General features: G+C 42.1%; 1 protein-coding gene across 9 annotated transcripts in view; it reads left to right on the top strand.

Moving 5' to 3' along the window:
• TMC5 (transmembrane channel like 5) overlaps window positions 1-14,829 on the top strand; it is a 54,947-nt gene extending 40,118 nt beyond the window's left edge. For all 9 annotated transcript variants that reach the window (XM_077827492.1, XM_077827498.1, XM_077827494.1 and 6 more), the window contains 6 exons: window positions 4,169-4,342; window positions 6,145-6,223; window positions 7,780-7,866; window positions 12,868-12,969; window positions 13,287-13,329; window positions 14,038-14,829. In XM_077827492.1, the coding sequence (XP_077683618.1) occupies window positions 4,169-4,342; window positions 6,145-6,223; window positions 7,780-7,866; window positions 12,868-12,969; window positions 13,287-13,329; window positions 14,038-14,153 (601 nt within the window). In that variant the 3' untranslated portion in view covers window positions 14,154-14,829. The remainder of the gene's footprint in view (window positions 1-4,168; window positions 4,343-6,144; window positions 6,224-7,779; window positions 7,867-12,867; window positions 12,970-13,286; window positions 13,330-14,037) is intronic.
• The last annotated feature ends 4,639 nt before the right edge of the window (window positions 14,830-19,468 follow it).

Below are 19,468 nucleotides of genomic sequence, written 5' to 3'. Positions count from 1 at the left end.
TTTGCTGACCAGGTGGTGTCCTTTATCTGCAGCTCCTTTGTGCTGCTAGTTCTTTCCTTCCTTTATCATTTAGGTCATTTGCATTTTCACAGATGCTTCCTGCTTTTGGATTTAAAGCCATCAGCAGCTCAGAGACTCTGTCTTAAAAGGGACACAATCAACTTTCACCAGAGTTTTGATCACTTTTTTAACTTCTGCTTCCAAAACACACAGCAATCTGAAAAAGAAATCCCAACCTATTGTGGCTCCCTTTGGAGCCCTAATAGCATTTTAATTAAGTAGCATGGTATGTTTACATTTCTTTTGCCCCTTCTACAATATACATGTTCTGGGGAAAATCAATCTCTCTGGTCACACAATCACAGACATGAAGGTCGCTATCTTAAAACAAAAAAACTTCAAATCCAGACTCCAGCGAGAAACTGCTGAATTGGAATTCATTTGCAAATTGGATACTATTAATTTAGGCTTAAATAGAGACTGGGAGTGGCTAAGTCATTATGCAAGGTAGCCTATTTCCCCTTGTTTTTTCCTACCCCCCCCCCCAGATGTTCTGGTTTAACTTGGATTTAAACTTGGAGAGTGGTCAGTTTGGATGAGCTATTACCAGCAGGAGAGTGAGTTTGTGTGTATATGGGGGTGGGGGGGTGAGAAAACCTGGATTTGTGCTGGAAATGGCTCACCTTGATTATCATGCACATTGTAGGGAGAGTGGTCACTTTGGATGAGCTATTACCAGCAGGATAGTGAGTTTGTGTGTGTGGTTTTTGGGAGGGGGGTGAGGGGGTGAGAGAACCTGGATTTGTGCAGGAAATGGCCCAACTTGATTATCATGCACATTGTGTAGAGAGTTGTCACTTTGGATGGACTATCACCAGCAGGAGAGTGAATTTGTGTGGGGGGGTGGGGGGTGAGAAAACCTGGATTTGTGCTGGAAATGGCCCAACTTGATGATCACTTTAGATAAGCTATTACCAGCAGGACAGTGGGGTGGGAGGAGGTATTGTTTCATATTCTCTGTGTGTATATAAAGTCTGCTGCAGTTTCCACGGTATGCATCCAATGAAGTGAGCTGTAGCTCACGAAAGCTCATGCTCAAATAAATTGGTTAGTCTCTAAGGTGCCACAAGTACTCCTTTTCTTATTCCTTCCATAGTTTAACTTCTATAACATTATCCATATCAATTTTTACATAAGGTGTAACTATTTCTTTTGGGTTTTTTTGCTTACAGAGTTTTCATGTACCTTTATCAAAGTGACAGTCTGACTACTCAGAGCCATTTTAAGACTCAGTGTTTCTAACATTGCTTCTTTTTGTTTTGTGCACCTCACCCCTGCTGTTGCTTCAGAGGGCCACTGTCTTTTTTTAAATTTCATATTTATTTATTTTTTTACTACAGCTCTCATCTGCTATTTTGTTACAAAAACAAACAAACAAAAACCAACCAACCAAACAAAAAGAATCCAAAATTTTTTTTTTCTGATTTTGACTGCCCTGATGCAGCCACAACTTAATAACATTTTAAATTTTGTAAAGCATTGAGTTACCTTTTAAGGGTTAAATGCCAAATCCCAAAGCCAAACAACACTAATTACCTGTGTCTAGCAAAAAGGTCTGTCAGTTTTGCACCTTTGAATTAAGGAGTCAAATGGATTTTTAGTGGCATTATTTAAAACAATAACAGAACCAATTGGTCCTTCGAACTTTACATATATACATATACATTTTCTTTTCCTTAACATCCTTTCCACACTGCTCTGTTTTTTTTACATCTTACATTCCCTTTATACATTTCAGGCAGTTAAGTTCCAATAGAACCCTCTTATGTTCTTTTAGCAAATTTGATTAAATTGTCCAGTCAAATGATTTTAATCAGATAGTTTATTTTTGCCTGGCTAATTTACAGACATTCCTTTGGAAAAGGGCCCATTCTTCCTTCAGAATGGCTGCAAAGAAACCAAGAATGCTCTTTCTCTAACACTTTTCCTTTATAACATTTTCACAAAGTTTAGCTGCTTAATTCCCTCCAGCCTCTGAGAGTTAACTTTTTTTTACTCTCTTTTCTCTTTGTAATTATGCCTGGGGGTGCCGTACATAGGACCTTCTCCCCCTTTACCTGCATCCCTCCAGCCTCTGCAGAGTTAACTTTTTCACTCTTTTTGTATTCCTGGAGTGCCTCTTTCACTATTTTCAGCCTGCTTTGGGTATTTGTAGCCAGCACCTTCCAATTGTCGGCTCCCTTTTCCGTTTGTGCCTTTTCCTCTTTACATGAAGACAAGCGGAGGGAAGAATCCTTACATGCCTCCCACAACAACCAAATTGCTGCTGCATCTCTTTTGGCAGCACTAGAAGGTTTGTATATGAGGATATACTGAGCCAATCTATCCTCTAGGTCTGAAATAGTGCAGACATCAGCTAGGGCTTGTTTAGTCCAAGGACTGTCCCCAAATTTTTGAAGGATTTGTTTTAAAGGTCTAATTTCTTTAACAAAAGGTGAGGTTGGAGTTCCTTCTGACTCCATTCCTCCCTCTGGTACTGGCTTACCCTGTTTTCTTTTAAACATCTTAACATGGATATTTCAATCTCTTTGTCACTGCTGGTATTACTTAGCGAGTGATACAGCCTAGATTCTGACATCATAGCTTAATCTATGCGTTTTTCCCCTGCTACCTTCCCGGAGGCCAGCAGGTCCCCTGCTACCTTCCCGGAGGCCAGCAGGTCTGGTTAACCTAATAAAAATGCCTAGCTCAATAGAGCTGGCGGTGTGCACACCAATATTTACAATAACTGAGGTTTTTTACCAATATTCCCCCCTTTTGCAATTCTCCACCAAAATGTTATACCAATAAATTAAAAACCAGCAGGATCTTATTAAAGGGAAAAAGGCAAAATTCCACATTTATTGTGAATAGAGAAAGAATCATAGTAAGCAGTTAGTTATAGCTATAACATTCCATTCAATATCATATTTATTCACACATTCATTCATACAAACACACACACACAGGTTCTGCAAGGTTGTTATCATAGTTACCAGCCTTAGAGTTGTTCATGCCAAGCTATTGGCCAGGTGGCCTGGACATGAGGAGGGATGCTTGTCAGATGCTCATCTGATGCTCCTGGAAGTTGGTTTGCAGAATCAGACCCCAAAGTTCTCATTTTCTAGAGTCTATTTTTATAGGAATTTCTTCCTATGCCAGTCTATGGGAATTGCTTCATCATGCTGTTGCTGAATCAATCAGCAGATGGCACATTCCTGATGGCTCCGTGCTGCCAGATGTTATCTTGTTCTTTGGTTCTCCCATTCTTGAGGCTGTTGTGTGGATTCCAGTCTGCCCTTTGGGGGTCCTCTGGTTATTTCCACTTGATGCCTTCTTCAGCCGATGGACACTGGATTCTTAGGCTGGCACCTCCCTGATCGTTCAGTTATTATCCACACCAAGCATCCATCCACAAACATCCTCTATCTCTGTTTTAATCACAACTGTTAATCCAACAAAAGGGCGGGGAGTCTCTGGGTTCTGTTTCTGTTGTTACAGAGTATTGCTTTGAGTCTCTCTCTGTGTGAATTGCTTTGAGAACAGACTCTGTCTTAGAATGTACTAACGCAATTAGCAGCTTGCAAGTTTCACACATAGAGGGAGAGAAACAGTACCAAAAACCAAGAGACCTCTTAATTAGTAATACCTTGGAATTTAAACTCTGGGGAATCAAACTCATTTGTGATTTTAATATAGAACTTCTTTAATATGGGGAGGGATAGCTCAGTGGTTTGAGCATTGGCCTGCTAAACCCAGGGTTGCGAATTCAATCCTTGAGGGGGCCATTTAGGGATTTGTGGCATAAATTGAGGATTGGTCCTGCTTTGAGCAGCGGGTTGGACTAGATGACCTCCTGAGGTCCCTTCCAATCCTGATATTCTATGATTCTATGATTCTATGATCCAACAACCAGTGTAAAAACTCAAACACAGACATGCAGCAAGCCCTCTATCAGTTAAGATTTGCTCAGGCAGTTACACTTTAGTGAGTTGAACTTCAGGCAGTCTCCCAAGAAGACCTAGTACTCAGCGGCAACAGGTGTAACTAACCCCAGGGTGAGGGTACAGAGGCCCAGAGGAAATGAACTAGCACTTTTTAAAAAATATACTTTGTCTTGTTTTTCCAGGCGGACGCCTTCAAACCAGTGTGGTCCGTTCCAAGGCTTGACCTCCATAATTGATGCTGTTTCTGGGTGGATACATATATTGGACAGCTATTCTGGCTCGAAATGGGTGGTGTGGATTTATCGTAACTTAATTGGAAGTGTGCATTTCTTCTTTATCCTCACCGTCATCGTCCTGTAAGTGTCCATAAATGAAACTAGGTGGGGTGGAGAAAGTGAGGGAAACTTCTTCATGAGGTGATCATTTTCTGTGATGAAAATCCAAAGGACATTTTAAAGCTTCATTGGTGGAAACAATAAATCTATTGGAATTTAGTGAGAATTTGTGGTATGTGAATAGAGACGCAAAGACAATTTGTTCCATTTTATATGAGGTGCTCAGAGCTCTTTACAAAGCAACCTCACTCTAGCCTTATGAGAGATCATTCTTCAAGTACACCCACTTCATTGGGTATCCAGATTTACAAAGCCTCTTCCCACTAGTGCACTTAAACTTACAAAATAAGCAAATCATCTTGGGTACAACTGATAGAATGGTTTGTTCTTCCAGTTTGAAAGGTAAGCAAATTGATAAGTAAAGGGGGCAGATTTACAAAGGCCCAAATGACAGGCCGGGCTACACTATGAACGTTTGCCAGTATAGTAACGTTGATTAGAGGGTGATTTATTTTTGGTGACATTTTTATACCAGCAGAAGCCCTAGTGTAGATGCAGTTATGGGTGGCAGGGGAAGGGGGTCCTTTTGCTAGCATAGCTTCTTTTGTTTCGAGGAACTAGTATAAGTTATGCCAGTATAGAGGGTTTGTTTGGGTTGCTGGCACTGGTAAACTTTTACTAGGCTGTGGGACAACACTGCAAAGCCCTTTAGTGCCAGAGATGCAGCTTATATTAACAAAAGGAGTTCATTTGCTGATATAAGCTGCATCTTCACTGGGTTTTGCTGGCAGAGCTTTGTCATTTAGGGGTGTGATTTCCTCTTCCCCACCCCCTTCCCCCCCCATCCCACCACCTCCACATGCTTCCAACCAATGTAGCTATGCCAGCAAAACTTTGTAGTTTAGACCTGGCCTATGTCTGTGCTACAGACTTCTGCTGGCATAGCTATGTCAGTCAGGGGTGTGATTTGTAACTAGCACAGCCTGTGCCAGAAAAAGCCCCTATTGTAGGTGCAGTTATACCAGTGACACTGTGCTTTTTACCTGACAAGCTTGGTTAACTGCTGTACCGGAACGAAGCATGGGTAGGCTGGTATAGCTGTATCTGCACTAGGAGCTCTTTGCTATTTTATACTGGCATTCCCACACACCAGCAAAGCACTTCTAGTGTAGATTTGGCCCTAGTAGAGACCTGGCTTTGGCACGTAATTCCCATTGGCACCTAACTTCCATTTGTGCCTTTGAAAAGCTCTCCCAAAGCAGTTACGGATTTTGCCCAAGACTCCATAAGTCAGCAGGAAAATTGGGAATAGTAGATAGGAGTCATTGCTCCCAGTCTCATAGTCCAATCACATTCCCTTCTAAGAGTCAAATCCTGATCCCATAAAAAAATCAATACCAAAACTCCAAGACATGCCAGTGGAACCAGGATTTGCCTCTATGTGATAGTTACTAAGGTTCATGAATTGGCAGGGGAAGGGGAGGGACAGTGCCAAGAACTGGTACAAGGTTGGTTGAAAACAATGGATTCCTGTCTAGAACTAAAAGGTACCTTGTGGTGTTGACCTGCCTGCCTTGTATCTGTGTAAGAGCCCACAGAGCTTTGGGTCTTTCCCAATAGAACTTCTGACCCATTTAGTATTTGCCTGCCATTACTCATAAGTGGGACAAGGTGGGTGAGGTAATATCTTTTATAATACTGCATGTTACTTACAAATAATCACTGTGTAAAATGAACAAGAGCTCTTCTTGTTTGGCAGTTATTTGGAAGAGAAGCATTACCCAAAATAAATACTTCTGCGCTGAACTTTCTTTTCCTTTCAGAATGATCACATATCTTTACTGGCAAATCATAGAAGGAAGAAAGATAATGGTCAGACTCCTGCACGAGCAAATTATTAATGTAAGTTTGTTTTTCAGGTTTCTATTATTTAAATAAAAAAACAGGCAGCAAACACGTTAGCTGGTTTCCCCATGCATACGACGCGTGCACACAGATAGGTTTCTGTTTTAACACAAGTGCGAAGAGGAAAAAATCTCCCTACATACACTTGACTAATCAACTCTGTATGCAGTTTATTTTAAGGTTATGCAGGGCATTACATAATTTGTCAGAGGCATTACTTGAAGCAAGGAGATGCTTTGCTTTCCGCAGAGGTATGGTGTCAGATGGCTAGGTGTCAAGCTATGGTACTTTCAGGATTAATAGTCTGATCCAGCTCTGCAAACTGTGTGTCTTTGTTAGATTTGGTTTCTAAATAGACAAAAATTGCATTGGTGGGTATAGTCTTCTCAGTGCAAATGCCATTCCCATTAATGCTAATGTCTAATAGGACAGTAAAGCCTGGGTGTTGTAAAAAACACCACAGAGCAGTTGCTTTATTTTCTTTGTGAAAATAAAAGTACAATTAGTTTTACTTTCGTAAATATTATTTTTATGCTTTTTGCTTGGTATGTGTGAGGAGGGGTCTGAAGTTCATCATCCCACAGGCTTTTGTGACAATAAAGACAGACTTAGAGTAGCACCTTGAGTTGTGTGAAAGTTTTGGGTCATGCGCCCCCATCCCTGAGACTTTGGGCTAAGCAGGATTTGGTTAGCCTGGAGAGCTGGCGGGCTTGCTAGGGAGAGGGCAGGAGCTGCCAGAGCTGACTCACTTTCTGAAGCTGGGATGTGGGGCCTATTTTCTGCATGTCAAGTCTGTGTAGAAGTGATCTTGGGTGAAATTCAGCAGTTGGCGAAGGTCCTGTGTATGCTCCTTGGGCGCAAGAATAAGAATTATCATGTGCCAGGGAGGTGGGCTCCATGCTGGCTCCGAATGTACTGATATGTGGGCACCACTGGATCTGTTCTAGTGGCCCAGACCACCCTGATGGAGGCAGAAAGATACAGCCTGTTGGCTAGAGCAGTGACTGCAGAGGGGCTGCACTGCAGGCTTCCTGTCTGTCTGCCTGCAGCTGGAGGAGATGTTTTCATCTCTCCTCCCCCCGCCCCCCACTTCCCCTGCAGGGTAGCTACGTAATCTGTTTAATCAGATTCCTGCAGGATTTGAGACAGTAACTATATGCATAACAACTCCCTCTTCTGCATTCTCTCAGCTGGCTTTGGGAAAGCTAATGCTTCAGGCTGCTTCTCTCCCCGCCTCCTCAGTAAACCTTTGGGGATACAGCCCACCTAGAGATAACAATTTTGACTAATGGAGTTAGAATAACTTGGGTCTGATCTACTCTGGGAAATTATTCTGCTATACATATGCCAGTCAATTTCTGTTATAGCTGTGCCAGCATAACTCTTGTGTGGACATGATATTCTGGAATAAATGTGATTTTATTCCACAATTATTCCACTTCGATTGTAATTGCTATCCTGGTCAATTTCCCTGTGTAGACAAGCCCTGCGTTTGCATTAGGACTAATATGCACACTCAAGTTACTAACATTCATTTTTTTTCTTTATTCTAGGAAGGAAAGGATAAAATGTTTTTGCTTAATAAACTAAGTGCACTGCAGACATCAAAACTAGGCCCACCAAAAGGAGAACAACAAGAGGTCAGTTCAAAGGCGTGGGTGTTTCCATGTTCACATTCTTTAGATAGGTTTCAGAGTAACAGCTGTGTTAGTCTGTATTCGCAAAAAGAAAAGGAGTACTTGTGGCACCTTAGAGACTAACCAATTTATTTGAGCATGAGCTTTCGTGAGCTACAGCTCACTTCATCGGATGCATACCGTGGAAACTGCAGCAGACTTTATATACACACAAAGAATATGAAACAATACCTCCTCCCACCCCACTGTCCTGCTGGTAATAGCTTATCTAAAGTGATCATCAAGTTGGGGTGGGAGGAGGTATTGTTTCATATTCTCTGTGTGTATATAAAGTCTGCTGCAGTTTCCACGGTATGCATCCCATGAAGTGAGCTGTAGCTCACGAAAGCTCATGCTCAAATAAATTGGTTAGTCTCTAAGGTGCCACAAGTATTCTTTAGATAAATAATCATAAGGCCAGAAGGGAACCCTATCTATGAACTGCTGATTTTATAAATCAGTCACCATTTTGGGGTACATCCACTCTAGTTGTTAATACCTTTGCAAAGGTTAGTCTGGACTATGCCAATGCACTTCTAACTTACCTGGGGGATCAGCCTAAGGTAAAAATCTCAAGTAAAGACAATCTCCCTGTTGGTGTTTACAAAGCCATAGGTAAAACCTTCCTAACAGAGATGTGGTGTCATAGCCGCAAAAGGGCTCATCCATTCTCAGGCCTCCTATAGACTAGGGGAAAAGGTGCTTTCCCCTTCACCGTCAACTGAGCTAGGTCACAGGAGCTTATTACTCCACAGAAAACCCCATTCAACATGAATGTGGACAGTTTTTAATACCTTTTGGCTGGAATATAATAGGTCATGGTTAGCCTGAACTGGGGTTTTCAATCTTTAAATGAGCTCAGCTGAGTTAATTTGACTTGAAAAAAGGACCCTTTTTTCCTAGCCTAGACAAGGCCAAGGTAAGAGTCCGTTCCTAGAGCGGATTCAGCCTGGGAGAATTGTTCTGATGTTGATATGCTATACCTGCTGGTTGTGTATTGTCACTCAGTATCCTGCTGGGATAGATGCATGGAGCTCTGAAATAAGACAGGAATATTCCTGTCTAATTTCTTTTTACCATTGTGCTGGTCTCAAGTGCTGGTTAATCACATGCTGTATCTTCAAAACTCTCCTCTGGGCTCTTTAATGCTAAGACCACTTGTTTCTCTGTTACAGCCATTCTGCTTTTCTTTACAGATTCCCCTCTCTTCCTATGTCACCCCCCACAAAGCCACCAGAAAGAAAGGGAAGCAAGCTAAAAAGATAGTAAAAGAGTAAACAAAGGAAAAGAGACCAAAGACACAAAGAAGAAAATAAACTCTTTTTATCTCAGGAAGCTCAGTGCATCCAAATTCTCAAGCAGCATAGACAGAGCAGGCCACTTGCTACAGCTTCTAGTGCAGCTGCCCAAGCTCTGATGTCTTTCCTCTGCAATGCACAGTTCTCTTCTATTCCACCTAGTTATTTGTATCAAAAGCAATAAAAGATTTTTGTGGTAACCGATGAATTGTCAATGTAACTCTAGAGGGCCAAATATGCCAATCCAGAAAACAGGAGACAGACCACCAGCATAGCATAGTGGTAAGAGCAAGGAACTGGAACTGAGATCTGAATTCTGTTCCTGACTTGTTGGGTGGCTTTGGGCAAGTAATTTACATCAGTGCCTCAGTTTCCCGATCTGTAAATTGAGGGTTATGAGATTCACCTGTCATTGAGATTATTTAACAAAAGCTTCTGTACAGTGTATGCCAAAAACACTATTGTTATTTCACAGTATCTCCACGAGATGGAGACAGAAGCCAAATAAAACTTTGTAGCACCAATTCTTGAATAAAAGGTACTGACCTGCCTAAGCAGACCTGTTCGCATCATCTCCAAGCCAGCTGGAGATGCCTGTCCCTGAGCTAATGAACTCAAAGCACTTTGGAGGACAAGATTAGAGTTCAAAATGATCTTAATAAATTGCACGATGGGTTTCAAGTCAACAGATTAAATTCAGTGAAGACAAGTGCAAAGTATTACACCTAGGAAGAAAAAAATCAATTTGCCCAAGTACAAAATGGGGAAGCAGTACTGCTGAAAAGGATCTGGGGGTTGTAGTGGATCACAAATTGAATATGAGCCAACAATGTGATACAGCTGCAGAAAAGGCTAATATAATTCTTGGGTATGTTAATGGGAGTGTCATATGTAAGACATGAGAGGTAATTGCTCTGCTCTATTTGGCACCAGTGTGGCCTTAGCTGGAGTATTGTGTCCAGTTTTTGTCACCACACTTTAAGAAAGATGTGAACAAATTGGAGAGAGTCCAGAGAAGAGCAACAAAAATGAGAAAGGGTTTAGAAAACCCGACTTACAAGGAAAGGTTTAAAAAAAACTGGGTACGTTTATTCCTGAGAAAAGAAAGCCAAGTTGGGGGGACCTAGTAAGTCTTCAAATATGTTAAGGGCTGTTATAAAGAGGATGGTGACTGTTTTGTTCTCCATGTCCACTGAAGGGAGGAGAAGAAGTAATAGCGTTAATCTGCACCAAGGGAGATTGTGGTGAGACAAACTATAAGGATTGTTAAATACTGGAAAAGGGTATTAAGGGAGGTTGTGGAATCCCTGCCACTGGAGGATTTTTCAGAGCAGGTTAGACAAACACCTGTTGGGGGGTCTAAGTTTACTTGGTCCTGGTTTAGCGCAGGGGACTGGATTAGATGACATCTCGAGGACCCTTTCAGCCCTGCGATTTCTATGATTCTATAAAATGTTTTGAGGGCTGTTCTCTAACTTGTGATGGCAGGAATAGCCTCGCTCAGTGCTTCACAGAAGGAGATTTTTTATTTTTCTTTTCTCTCCCCAGTGCACTGTGCTCCTTGTTTCCATTAAAGTCTAATAGTGAAAATTCTACTGATTACTTTGGGGTAGGATTGAACTCTGTGTTGGGGCTTCCCTCTGCTTTCAGCATCCTACCTTCATGGGTAGATTTGGGCTAATCAGGGATTGAATCCACCAAGATTTTTTTTTTTTTAGACCTTCTGAAAACATGTACCTCTGCCTGAGCTGGACAACCCTGTCCCTGATAGAGGTACATGTGCGTTCTTTATTATTCATATATTATACAGACAGGGCACCCCACCCTTCTACTCCCCGAGAGCCACTTTTCTCTTGTAGGCTGTATCATGCTCTTCCTGCTGTGTTTTTTGTTTTTTTTAAAGGCATCTAGAATTGATCAGCTCTGAGGGCAATAACATAAAAACACTGTCATATGACCCGTTCTCCGCCAAGAGAGATGCATAGGGCAACCCAGGAGTTGGATGAACCTCTTTGGAGGAAAACAAGACACCAAAGTCAAATTGAACCTTTTTGGAGACTTGGAAGATGATGTCTTTAAAAAAAAAAAATTAAAAAAAAAATCACATCTCTGATGCTGGTTCTCCTAGTATTTCCAGCCAAGCTGAATCCAGGACATGTAGAAATCTAGCAAGGTTCATCATCTTATGATGACTGGCTGTGAGTTAATGCTCTCTGAGAGAAATGTGTGCACTTCAGAGTTAAGTGAGCAATTACAGTGAGCGAGCACTGCCTAGTGACAGGGCATCTGCCAACATGAGCAGTCCTGGAGTGAGGATGTGAGCAAATAGCCCTCTCTAAAACCTAGGAAAATTTTAATAGCTTCCAAATATGCATTTGCCTGTGACCTAGCTAGTCCCCTTTCAAATGTAGGTGCCAAAACACACCGCAGGTGGAGCTGGGGGGAACAGAGTGCTGAGAATAGGCACATTTTACCTACCTGGGGCTTGGGAGGTACAGTATCCACAGAACAGCTACAGTCGTAGGCATCAGAGTAGCACCCATGTTAGTCTGTATTCGCAAAAAGAAAAGGAGTACTTGTGGCACCTTAGAGACTAACAACTTTATTTGAGCATAAGCTTTTGTGAGCTACAGCTCACTTCATCAGATGCATTCAGTGGGAACACCCATTGTTTCATGTTCTCTGTGTATATAAATCTCCCCACTGTATTTTCCACTGAATGCATCCGATGAAGTGAGCTGTAGCTCATGAAAGCTTATGCTCAAATAAATTGGTTAGTCTCTAAGGTGCCACAGGTACTCCTTTTCTTTTTGCGAATACAGACTAACACGGCTGCTACTCTGAAACTGTAATGAGAGTGATCACTTAAGGTGAGCTATTACCAGCCAGAGAGCAGTGGAACCTTTTGTAGTGATAATCAAGGTGGGCCATTTCCAGCAGTTGATAAGAACATCTGAGGAACAGTGGGGGGTGGGGGGGAGGGAATAAACATGGGGAAATAGAAAAGGAGTACTTGTGGCACCTTAGACACTAACAAATTTATCTGAGCATGAGCTTTCGTGAGCTACAGCTCACTTCATCGGATGCATTCAGTGGAAAATACAGTGGGGAGATTTATATACATAGAGAACATGAAACAATGGGTGTTTCCACTGAATGCATCCGATGAAGTGAGCTGTAGCTCACGGAAGCTTATGCTCAAATAAATTTGTTAGTCTCTAAGGTGCCACAAGTACTCCTTTTCTTTTTGCGAATACAGACTAACACGGCTGCTACTCTGAAACATGGGGAAATAGTTTTACTTGTGTAATGATCCATCCACTCCCAGTCTTTATTCAAGCCTAAGTTAATTGTATCCAGTTTGCAAATTAATTCCAATTTAGCAGTCTCTCTTTGAAGTCTGTTTTTGAAGTTTTTTTGTTGAAGAATTGCCACTTTTAGGTCTGTAATCGAGTGACCAAAGAGATTGAAGTGTTCTCCGACTGGTTTTTGAATGTTATAATTCTTGACATCTGATTTGTGTCCATTTATTCTTTTATGTAGAGATTGTCCAGTTTGACCAATGTACATGGCAGAGGGGCATTGCTGGCACATGTTGGCATGTATCACATTGGTAGATGTGCAGGTGAACGAGCCTCTGATAGTAATCTGATGTGCTCTCTTCCAGAGGAGTTCATCTTTGTACCAGCCATCTAGACAAGCTGCTCTGCAAATGACAGCCTCCCTAGAAAGGCCATTTGGGAGAAATGGAAGAGACTTCTATGCTGAGGTATGATAAGCCAGCCAAGAAGGGTACTTGTATGGAACATAGTAGTTTTCATTTGGATGTTGTGATGATAATAGGACCTCCGCAGTTTGCAGACACCACTATCCACCCACCTCAAAAACTATTTTTAATATAAAAATGTACCAAGAAAAGCTTTCAGAACAAAACCCAACTAGTTCTTCACAAAGCCACATAAGGTTGGCAGAAGCAAAGGATACGTTTAAGTGATCAAAGTTTGCTTTTAAACATAAAGGTAACAGGCATATTGGTGGGAACACATGGAAGTAAATATTCTGATTTACTATGAATTTTGTTTTCAGTCCTTCTCTGCTGGGATACCAGAAAAGACTGGCCTTTCTCCTGGTAAGTAATAACTCTCAACACAGAGAAAACAACTCGAAGAAGTTCAGCTCAGTAAGATTTTGAAATGCAGTAGGTTAAAGCACCAAAATGGCTGCAGAATTCAGTCTTCCTCCGATGAAGGGCAGGAACAAATAATCAGAATAGGCCATTAAAGCTAACATCTTCAGAAGCGGACATTGGGTTTTCATGCCTCAGTTTTTGAGTGCTCAACTCTATATCTTGGGCTCCACTTTGGTACACCCTTAGCTCTACTTGATTCAACGGGAGCTGTGTGAGCTTAGCGCCTCTGAAAATCAGGCCCAAGCTGTGTCATAGAATGTGATGGGGCATCCAAAATCAGTGGCTACTTTTGAAATGTGGCAGAAGACTTATCTGTACCTGAAAAGTGAATTCCTTGAAACAAATGAAACTTCATGTCCTCTTAGGGGAGTAGGTCTGGAGGGAATACTGTATCACAGTAAGGGATGTACTTCACTTTGCATTTCAAAGAGGGTTATTAAGTGTGTATGGTGGCCTAGAAACCTTCACACAGCCAGAAGCAAGGCAGGCATAGAATCTCACACATGAGCTTGATCTGGCTTGCACACACATGTATCTTCCTTGTACTTGAGAGATGGTTTAATTTAACAGCATAGGCACTTCCTGACAAATGGAGGGCTAACGTTATATGTGCACTCACCAAATCAATTTTACTTCCTTTGCTAAAAGCGGACTCAGCAGGACACCGACCGGCGATTTCTGAGACCCTTGCACTGGCTCTGAGAGCCAGACAACAGGCTGAATGGGAAATGCAGGACGATGACGACAAGGACTTTAGACCATGAACTGTACAAAGCAAATATAAATACAAATTGCTAGAAGTACTTCTACCAGAACCTTACTGTTTTGCAGTAATGGCTGGAAACCCATTGGAAATGACTGACTTTTTCAAATAAGACGCTAAGGGAAAAAATTAAAGCAAGAACACATCAGAAAATGCACTTTGTCGATTGCAGTTTAAATTTTACAATTTCATAGTAAATGAACTGTACTGATTTGTTTTTAAAAAATGAAATCTTGATGATAGCAAACCTCTCTAGCTTCTGCTATGAACTCTTTTGCTGAAATATAGCAAGTGCCCACCATTCATCAGGTTAGGGAGGAATTTTTTATTGTATCAATGTAATGTGTGCCTAATGACAAATGTAAATTACAATTCTACAACCCTCGATGGTATTCTTATACTTGACTTGCTTTGATCTGGCTGTTCTTAGCTGTATTTTTTAAAAACAGAAATGAAGTATTTATAAAATAAAAAGGATTCTAACCTATTTAAAACTATTTGTTACAGTAAATTGTGACCCAGAATGGTGAATATAAAACTGTTTGTGTGAACCTTATTGCTCTCAGTCTCTCTCTCTTCACAATTCAGATTACTCATCTTTTGAGCCTTTTTTGACAGAGGTTAAAGTGTCATTCTGGAATGGCTATAATGCAATAAACTCTAATCTTGTCAGCCAAGTTGTGGGTTTTTGTGTGTTATGACTTCACAGCTGCAGATTTTACCACTTACACCAGCTGCCCCAGAAATCCTTTCTTCATATTTGTGGCAATTCCAGCTGCCACCTGGTACATGTTAAGCTACAAGCACACATTGGAAACAAAGTGTCAATAGCACCTCGCTATTCCAGCATGCATTGGAAATATTTGTTGAGGATTTTATCCAGGTGATTTGGGGCTGCATGTTGCACTGCTTCTTTTGTTGCAGCAGTCTGTGCCACCTGCAGAGCCCGAGCCTGGCTATGCTGTCCATCTTAATTTGGTTCTCATATCTTAGATACTTTTAAATGTCTACCTTTGTCATCTAGTTTTTCCAACTGCTTTCCTAATGTAAGAATTACCCTTCAGTGGGGTTACTGTTGTAACTGTTTCTCTGGGAACTTATTTCTTCTGTTGTTGTCGTCATCTCACATCTCCTCCCCTGCCCAACTCATTTCCCTGGATTATATTTTTTGCTTTTTCTTTATATTTGTTTCCTACCTAATACAATAGCATGAGTGTGCTTGAGGCTTCAGGAAAAAATCCAGACCTGCCTCAAGGAGCTTACAATCTAAGCTAGCGCTGGAGAGATGCAACAGCTGAAGGTGTAGGAAGAGGACACAATGAAAGACTGAAGTACTGTGTTGCTAGTATACACCTCGTGCTGGGGCCTGATGCATACATATTTAAGTCTAGGCTTTGTTTTGCAGTGGCAAAGTCTACAACTGTTAATTTGCAAAATGCATTCAGCCCCAACTTAAGTGAACATTCCAGAAAAGAGAGTTTTCTAGGACACATTGCAATTCTCATATCTGCTCCACCCCAACGGCCTAAGATGTTTTTTATAATTAAAATAAAACTGAAAGATAAAAGTCCTGAGCCAAGGTCCGCAGCTAGTTCTAAAGTGAGGAGTAACATGTCTCCTTCCAGAACCAAGTACACAAAAACAGCAGCTTGTGACCCAACTGCCAAATCTATTCAAGTATATGACCTTAATGCCCGCTAGGAAAGATGCTTTTTTTCCTCCACCATTAACATTACAAAATTGAGTAGGCTTGCCCCATTTAAGATAACTTCACAGTAGCAAACCTACGTGTGCTTTACCTGATCAAAGTTTAAGAAGCTTTAAGGGAAAATATTTTCATTCCACTGTATATCTTGCTCATATGGGCACCAGTCCACTTACAAAAGATGCTCAACTCCACTCTGCCAGGGTACTGCTGTGTTAAAAGACTGTCATACAAATTATCTGCTGTCATTAACTTCTTACCTGAGGTATAGCTTCTGTAAGAATCAACATCTTGTCCACTACAGTAATGGTATAGTGCCATAGGCAGTGTTTTAAAGTATTTCTTCAGGAGGAAAGCATCAGACAACCTTAAGTGGAGCAAGCTATATTTGGAAGATCATTGTTTATAATGGCAGAAGAAAAGAATACTAGTCTTTTTCCACTTAATGGCATTCAGCTCCATGACTTTTAATTAGAAGGTAGTGTAAGGACAGCTACCAGACAAAATAGCTCATACCAACTCACCTTACAATAAGATTAGTACAGATTCTTTAGTCTCAGTCTAGGAGTAGTTAATGAGGAGGCAAGTGTTACAGCAGAATCTATGTAGAAGTAGCTACATGTTAGTAACTTGGATCAGGGAAAGGAAGCTTTCTGCTTAACATTAGTTAAGTTTTCTACAGACCTCTGAATGAAGGACACGAGAACAAACTGTCACTTGAAGAGAATATTTTATTAAAAGTGGATTCAGCACATACGTGTCTATACTGTTACCAACCATGCTACTCTTCGGGAGATGTCTCACAAGTTCAGCCTTTGATTCACTGTGCAATGGCTGGCTTGAACCAAGGACTAGGTTGAAGACAGGCTGGTGAGAAAGAGTAACTCTTGAAAATAAGCAACCTTTGTCAGTTCATAGAAGTTCCTCAGCAGGGACTTGTTTTACATCTATTGTCCTACCACAGATACAGTAAACAATTAGTCACTGCTGCTGCAATACGCACATGAGCACCTATCCTTTCTTTAATCAACTTTTAGTTCCTATATTACATGCAGCTTTCATCTGAGTCAAGTGGTACTATATAGAACTGTATACACAATTAGTTATTGGGCACAAAACACTGACTTTACCTAATCTATTGAGGTAGACTTTAATCCCTGATTGATCATATGAGATATGTTATAGCCGATGAAGAAAGTGATTTCACCCAACAGTGACATGTAGCATATGAGTATCAGGCATCATTTAAATACAAAATAGAGTGAATTGGAAAGTTGATCCTCTCAGTCTGTTGTCCTAGCTTTGACAGGGAATGCTACTCAATTCCCACCACCTGAGTCTCAAGAAAGTGACTAGCCACTTGTGCAGTGCTGTATCTGTGCTGACAGGGGGCATGGGACACGGGAAGGTGGAGTTCTAATGCAAGAGGCTAGCCTGCATGCTCAAGTATGCGATTACCTTTTTAATCTGAAAGTACATAGTTACACATCTATTGGTTAAAAGTTAGCCCATTCGGCTACATCTCAGTGGTCACCCACAACAGCAGGTAAACAACTGGTTTTAAGTCTGGTTTTAAGTCTCTCTACTTTTAAATGACATGGAAGTGACATTTTGTCCTGGAGGTAAGGCATAAAATTGATACTTGGGCACCCTTATTTTACAATAGTTCTATCCCCTCCCCACACATGCGTCCTTGCAGGGCTGTGCCATTCATGAATTCTCTCCTCGAGCTACAGGTTCCACCCAGGGTGCAGCTACTCCAGTTTGATCATTTAGTGGTACTCATAACAAGAACAACATTAAGAAAAGGTATCAAACCTACTCTCATGGATGCTACTCATAATACATGATGCATACCTGCCACACTATAAACTAGCCCTGAACTGTCTGACTTGTTTATTGCAAGTCTAAACCACTCTGATTTTTACAGAAGTGTGAACCCAGATAAGTAGGAAGAAGCCCAGGGAAACAGCAGCAAGGGCTAAGACAATACACACCCTGGCTGCATGTTATAGAGTCCCTAGGCTGGAACCCAGTGTCGAGCGCGGGCTTGGGTTCCCCTACCAGCCACAGGGCATTGGAGATGTCAGCTGGACAGCTGGTCCAGAAGGACTGCGATTTCCCCAGAATGGGAGGAACTCAGAGAGCTGGCTGAAGAGCCAAGCCTTGAACCAGAAGCTGCCACTCCGAGAGCGAGAGAGGCTACAGACTGAGAGACGACAGGTAGAAAGAGCACTGAGGATGGCACAGCACCTGACAGAACTAATCCCCAGGACGGCCACGAGCGGTGAAGGAACCCAGTCACAAGTGGCCAGGCAAAGAGTCACCCCGATACAAGGCCCTGTGTGAAAGACTGTGCAGCAATTGACCCAGATACAAGGGGAGGTTGAGAGACCTGAGCGGACTGTAAAGGAATGCATAAGGTGTTCACACCCATACAAGCACGCGTGGAGAGCCATAACAGAAAGAGGGGACAATGGAGCCACAGTACACAGAAGCCTTTTTGGCAGAGAGCACTTGTAACCTCCCAGACTGGACTCTAGAGTCGGTACCCCTGCAGAAGAGGACTGACAAAAAGCAGGGACAGATCCAGCTGAGGCAAGTGCTGGAGAACCAAGAGAGGTAATGGGAGGCACATGGGTACCTGCAAGACTATTTGACACGGCTGGCTGAACAGCACCTGTATTTATTTAAGGTCCTGTGGGAAGAAATTAGTAGAGGCTGCAGGGAATGAGATTGGAGGGGAGGTGCCAGGGCAAGGAGGCCAGAGGCTAGCCAAAGCAGTCTTATGCCTACATATGCCTAAAAAAGGAAATGCCCCTACCTCTACAGGGACAAGAAGCCTCACCCAGAAGGCAGGAAAACAAAGCCCTAAAGAGTCCTACCTGTGGGGATAGGAAAAGGAAGGGCATGTTTTGCTTGGCTACACAAGGTACCTCTGGGGGGATTCTGTGCCCCTGTGGGGGTGCACAATTCATATGGCCTGCATTTTTCTGTGCCCCCTGTGCAGAAAAATGCAAAAAAAAAAAAAAAAAAAATCTGCTGGGGAACACATGCCTCTTCCCCAGTAGCGCATCTGTTCCAGCGTGCCTGGCGCAGCCTTGGGGGGAGGGGGGAAGAGGAGGCTAGGCATGCGTGATCACCATGGCGGGTGGGAGGGAGGGAGGCTGGGCATATGTGTGTGCCACTGAGAGACTGTCCCTCTCCCTTGCTACTGCAGCTCACTGGCATGGAAGGGTAGGGCTTTTTATTCTGCAGGAGGTAGGCTAGGGGCACAAACGTAGCAGCCCTGCCTCAGTGAATTGATTCATTCTCTGAGGTCCTAGCAGCCTGACTGTGTAGTTAGTAACACTGTTAAAGTTGCTGTTGATGGTTAATTGATCTCATTCTCTGAGGCAGAAATGTAGCAGCCTGACAATGTTAATGTCGCTATTATTAGTTAACTGTTCCCGTTCTCAGTCAATTCCCCCAGGAGCATAAAACCTGTGAAAGTTTTAAGGCCCCTACATTGCCAGAGTGATATAAAGGAGCCTTATTATAAATGACAGTAAGGGAATCTGCAGCGAGGAAGATCTATGTGCTCACTTTTTTCCTGTGCCAAAGTGGCACAG

This window comes from Eretmochelys imbricata, chromosome 10 (genome assembly GCF_965152235.1).
Source record: "Eretmochelys imbricata isolate rEreImb1 chromosome 10, rEreImb1.hap1, whole genome shotgun sequence".
In the NCBI taxonomy this organism is placed as follows: Eukaryota; Metazoa; Chordata; order Testudines; family Cheloniidae; genus Eretmochelys; species Eretmochelys imbricata.
The sequence above is the reverse complement of the archived record's forward strand: the minus strand, read 5'-3'. Positions and strand labels throughout refer to the sequence as shown.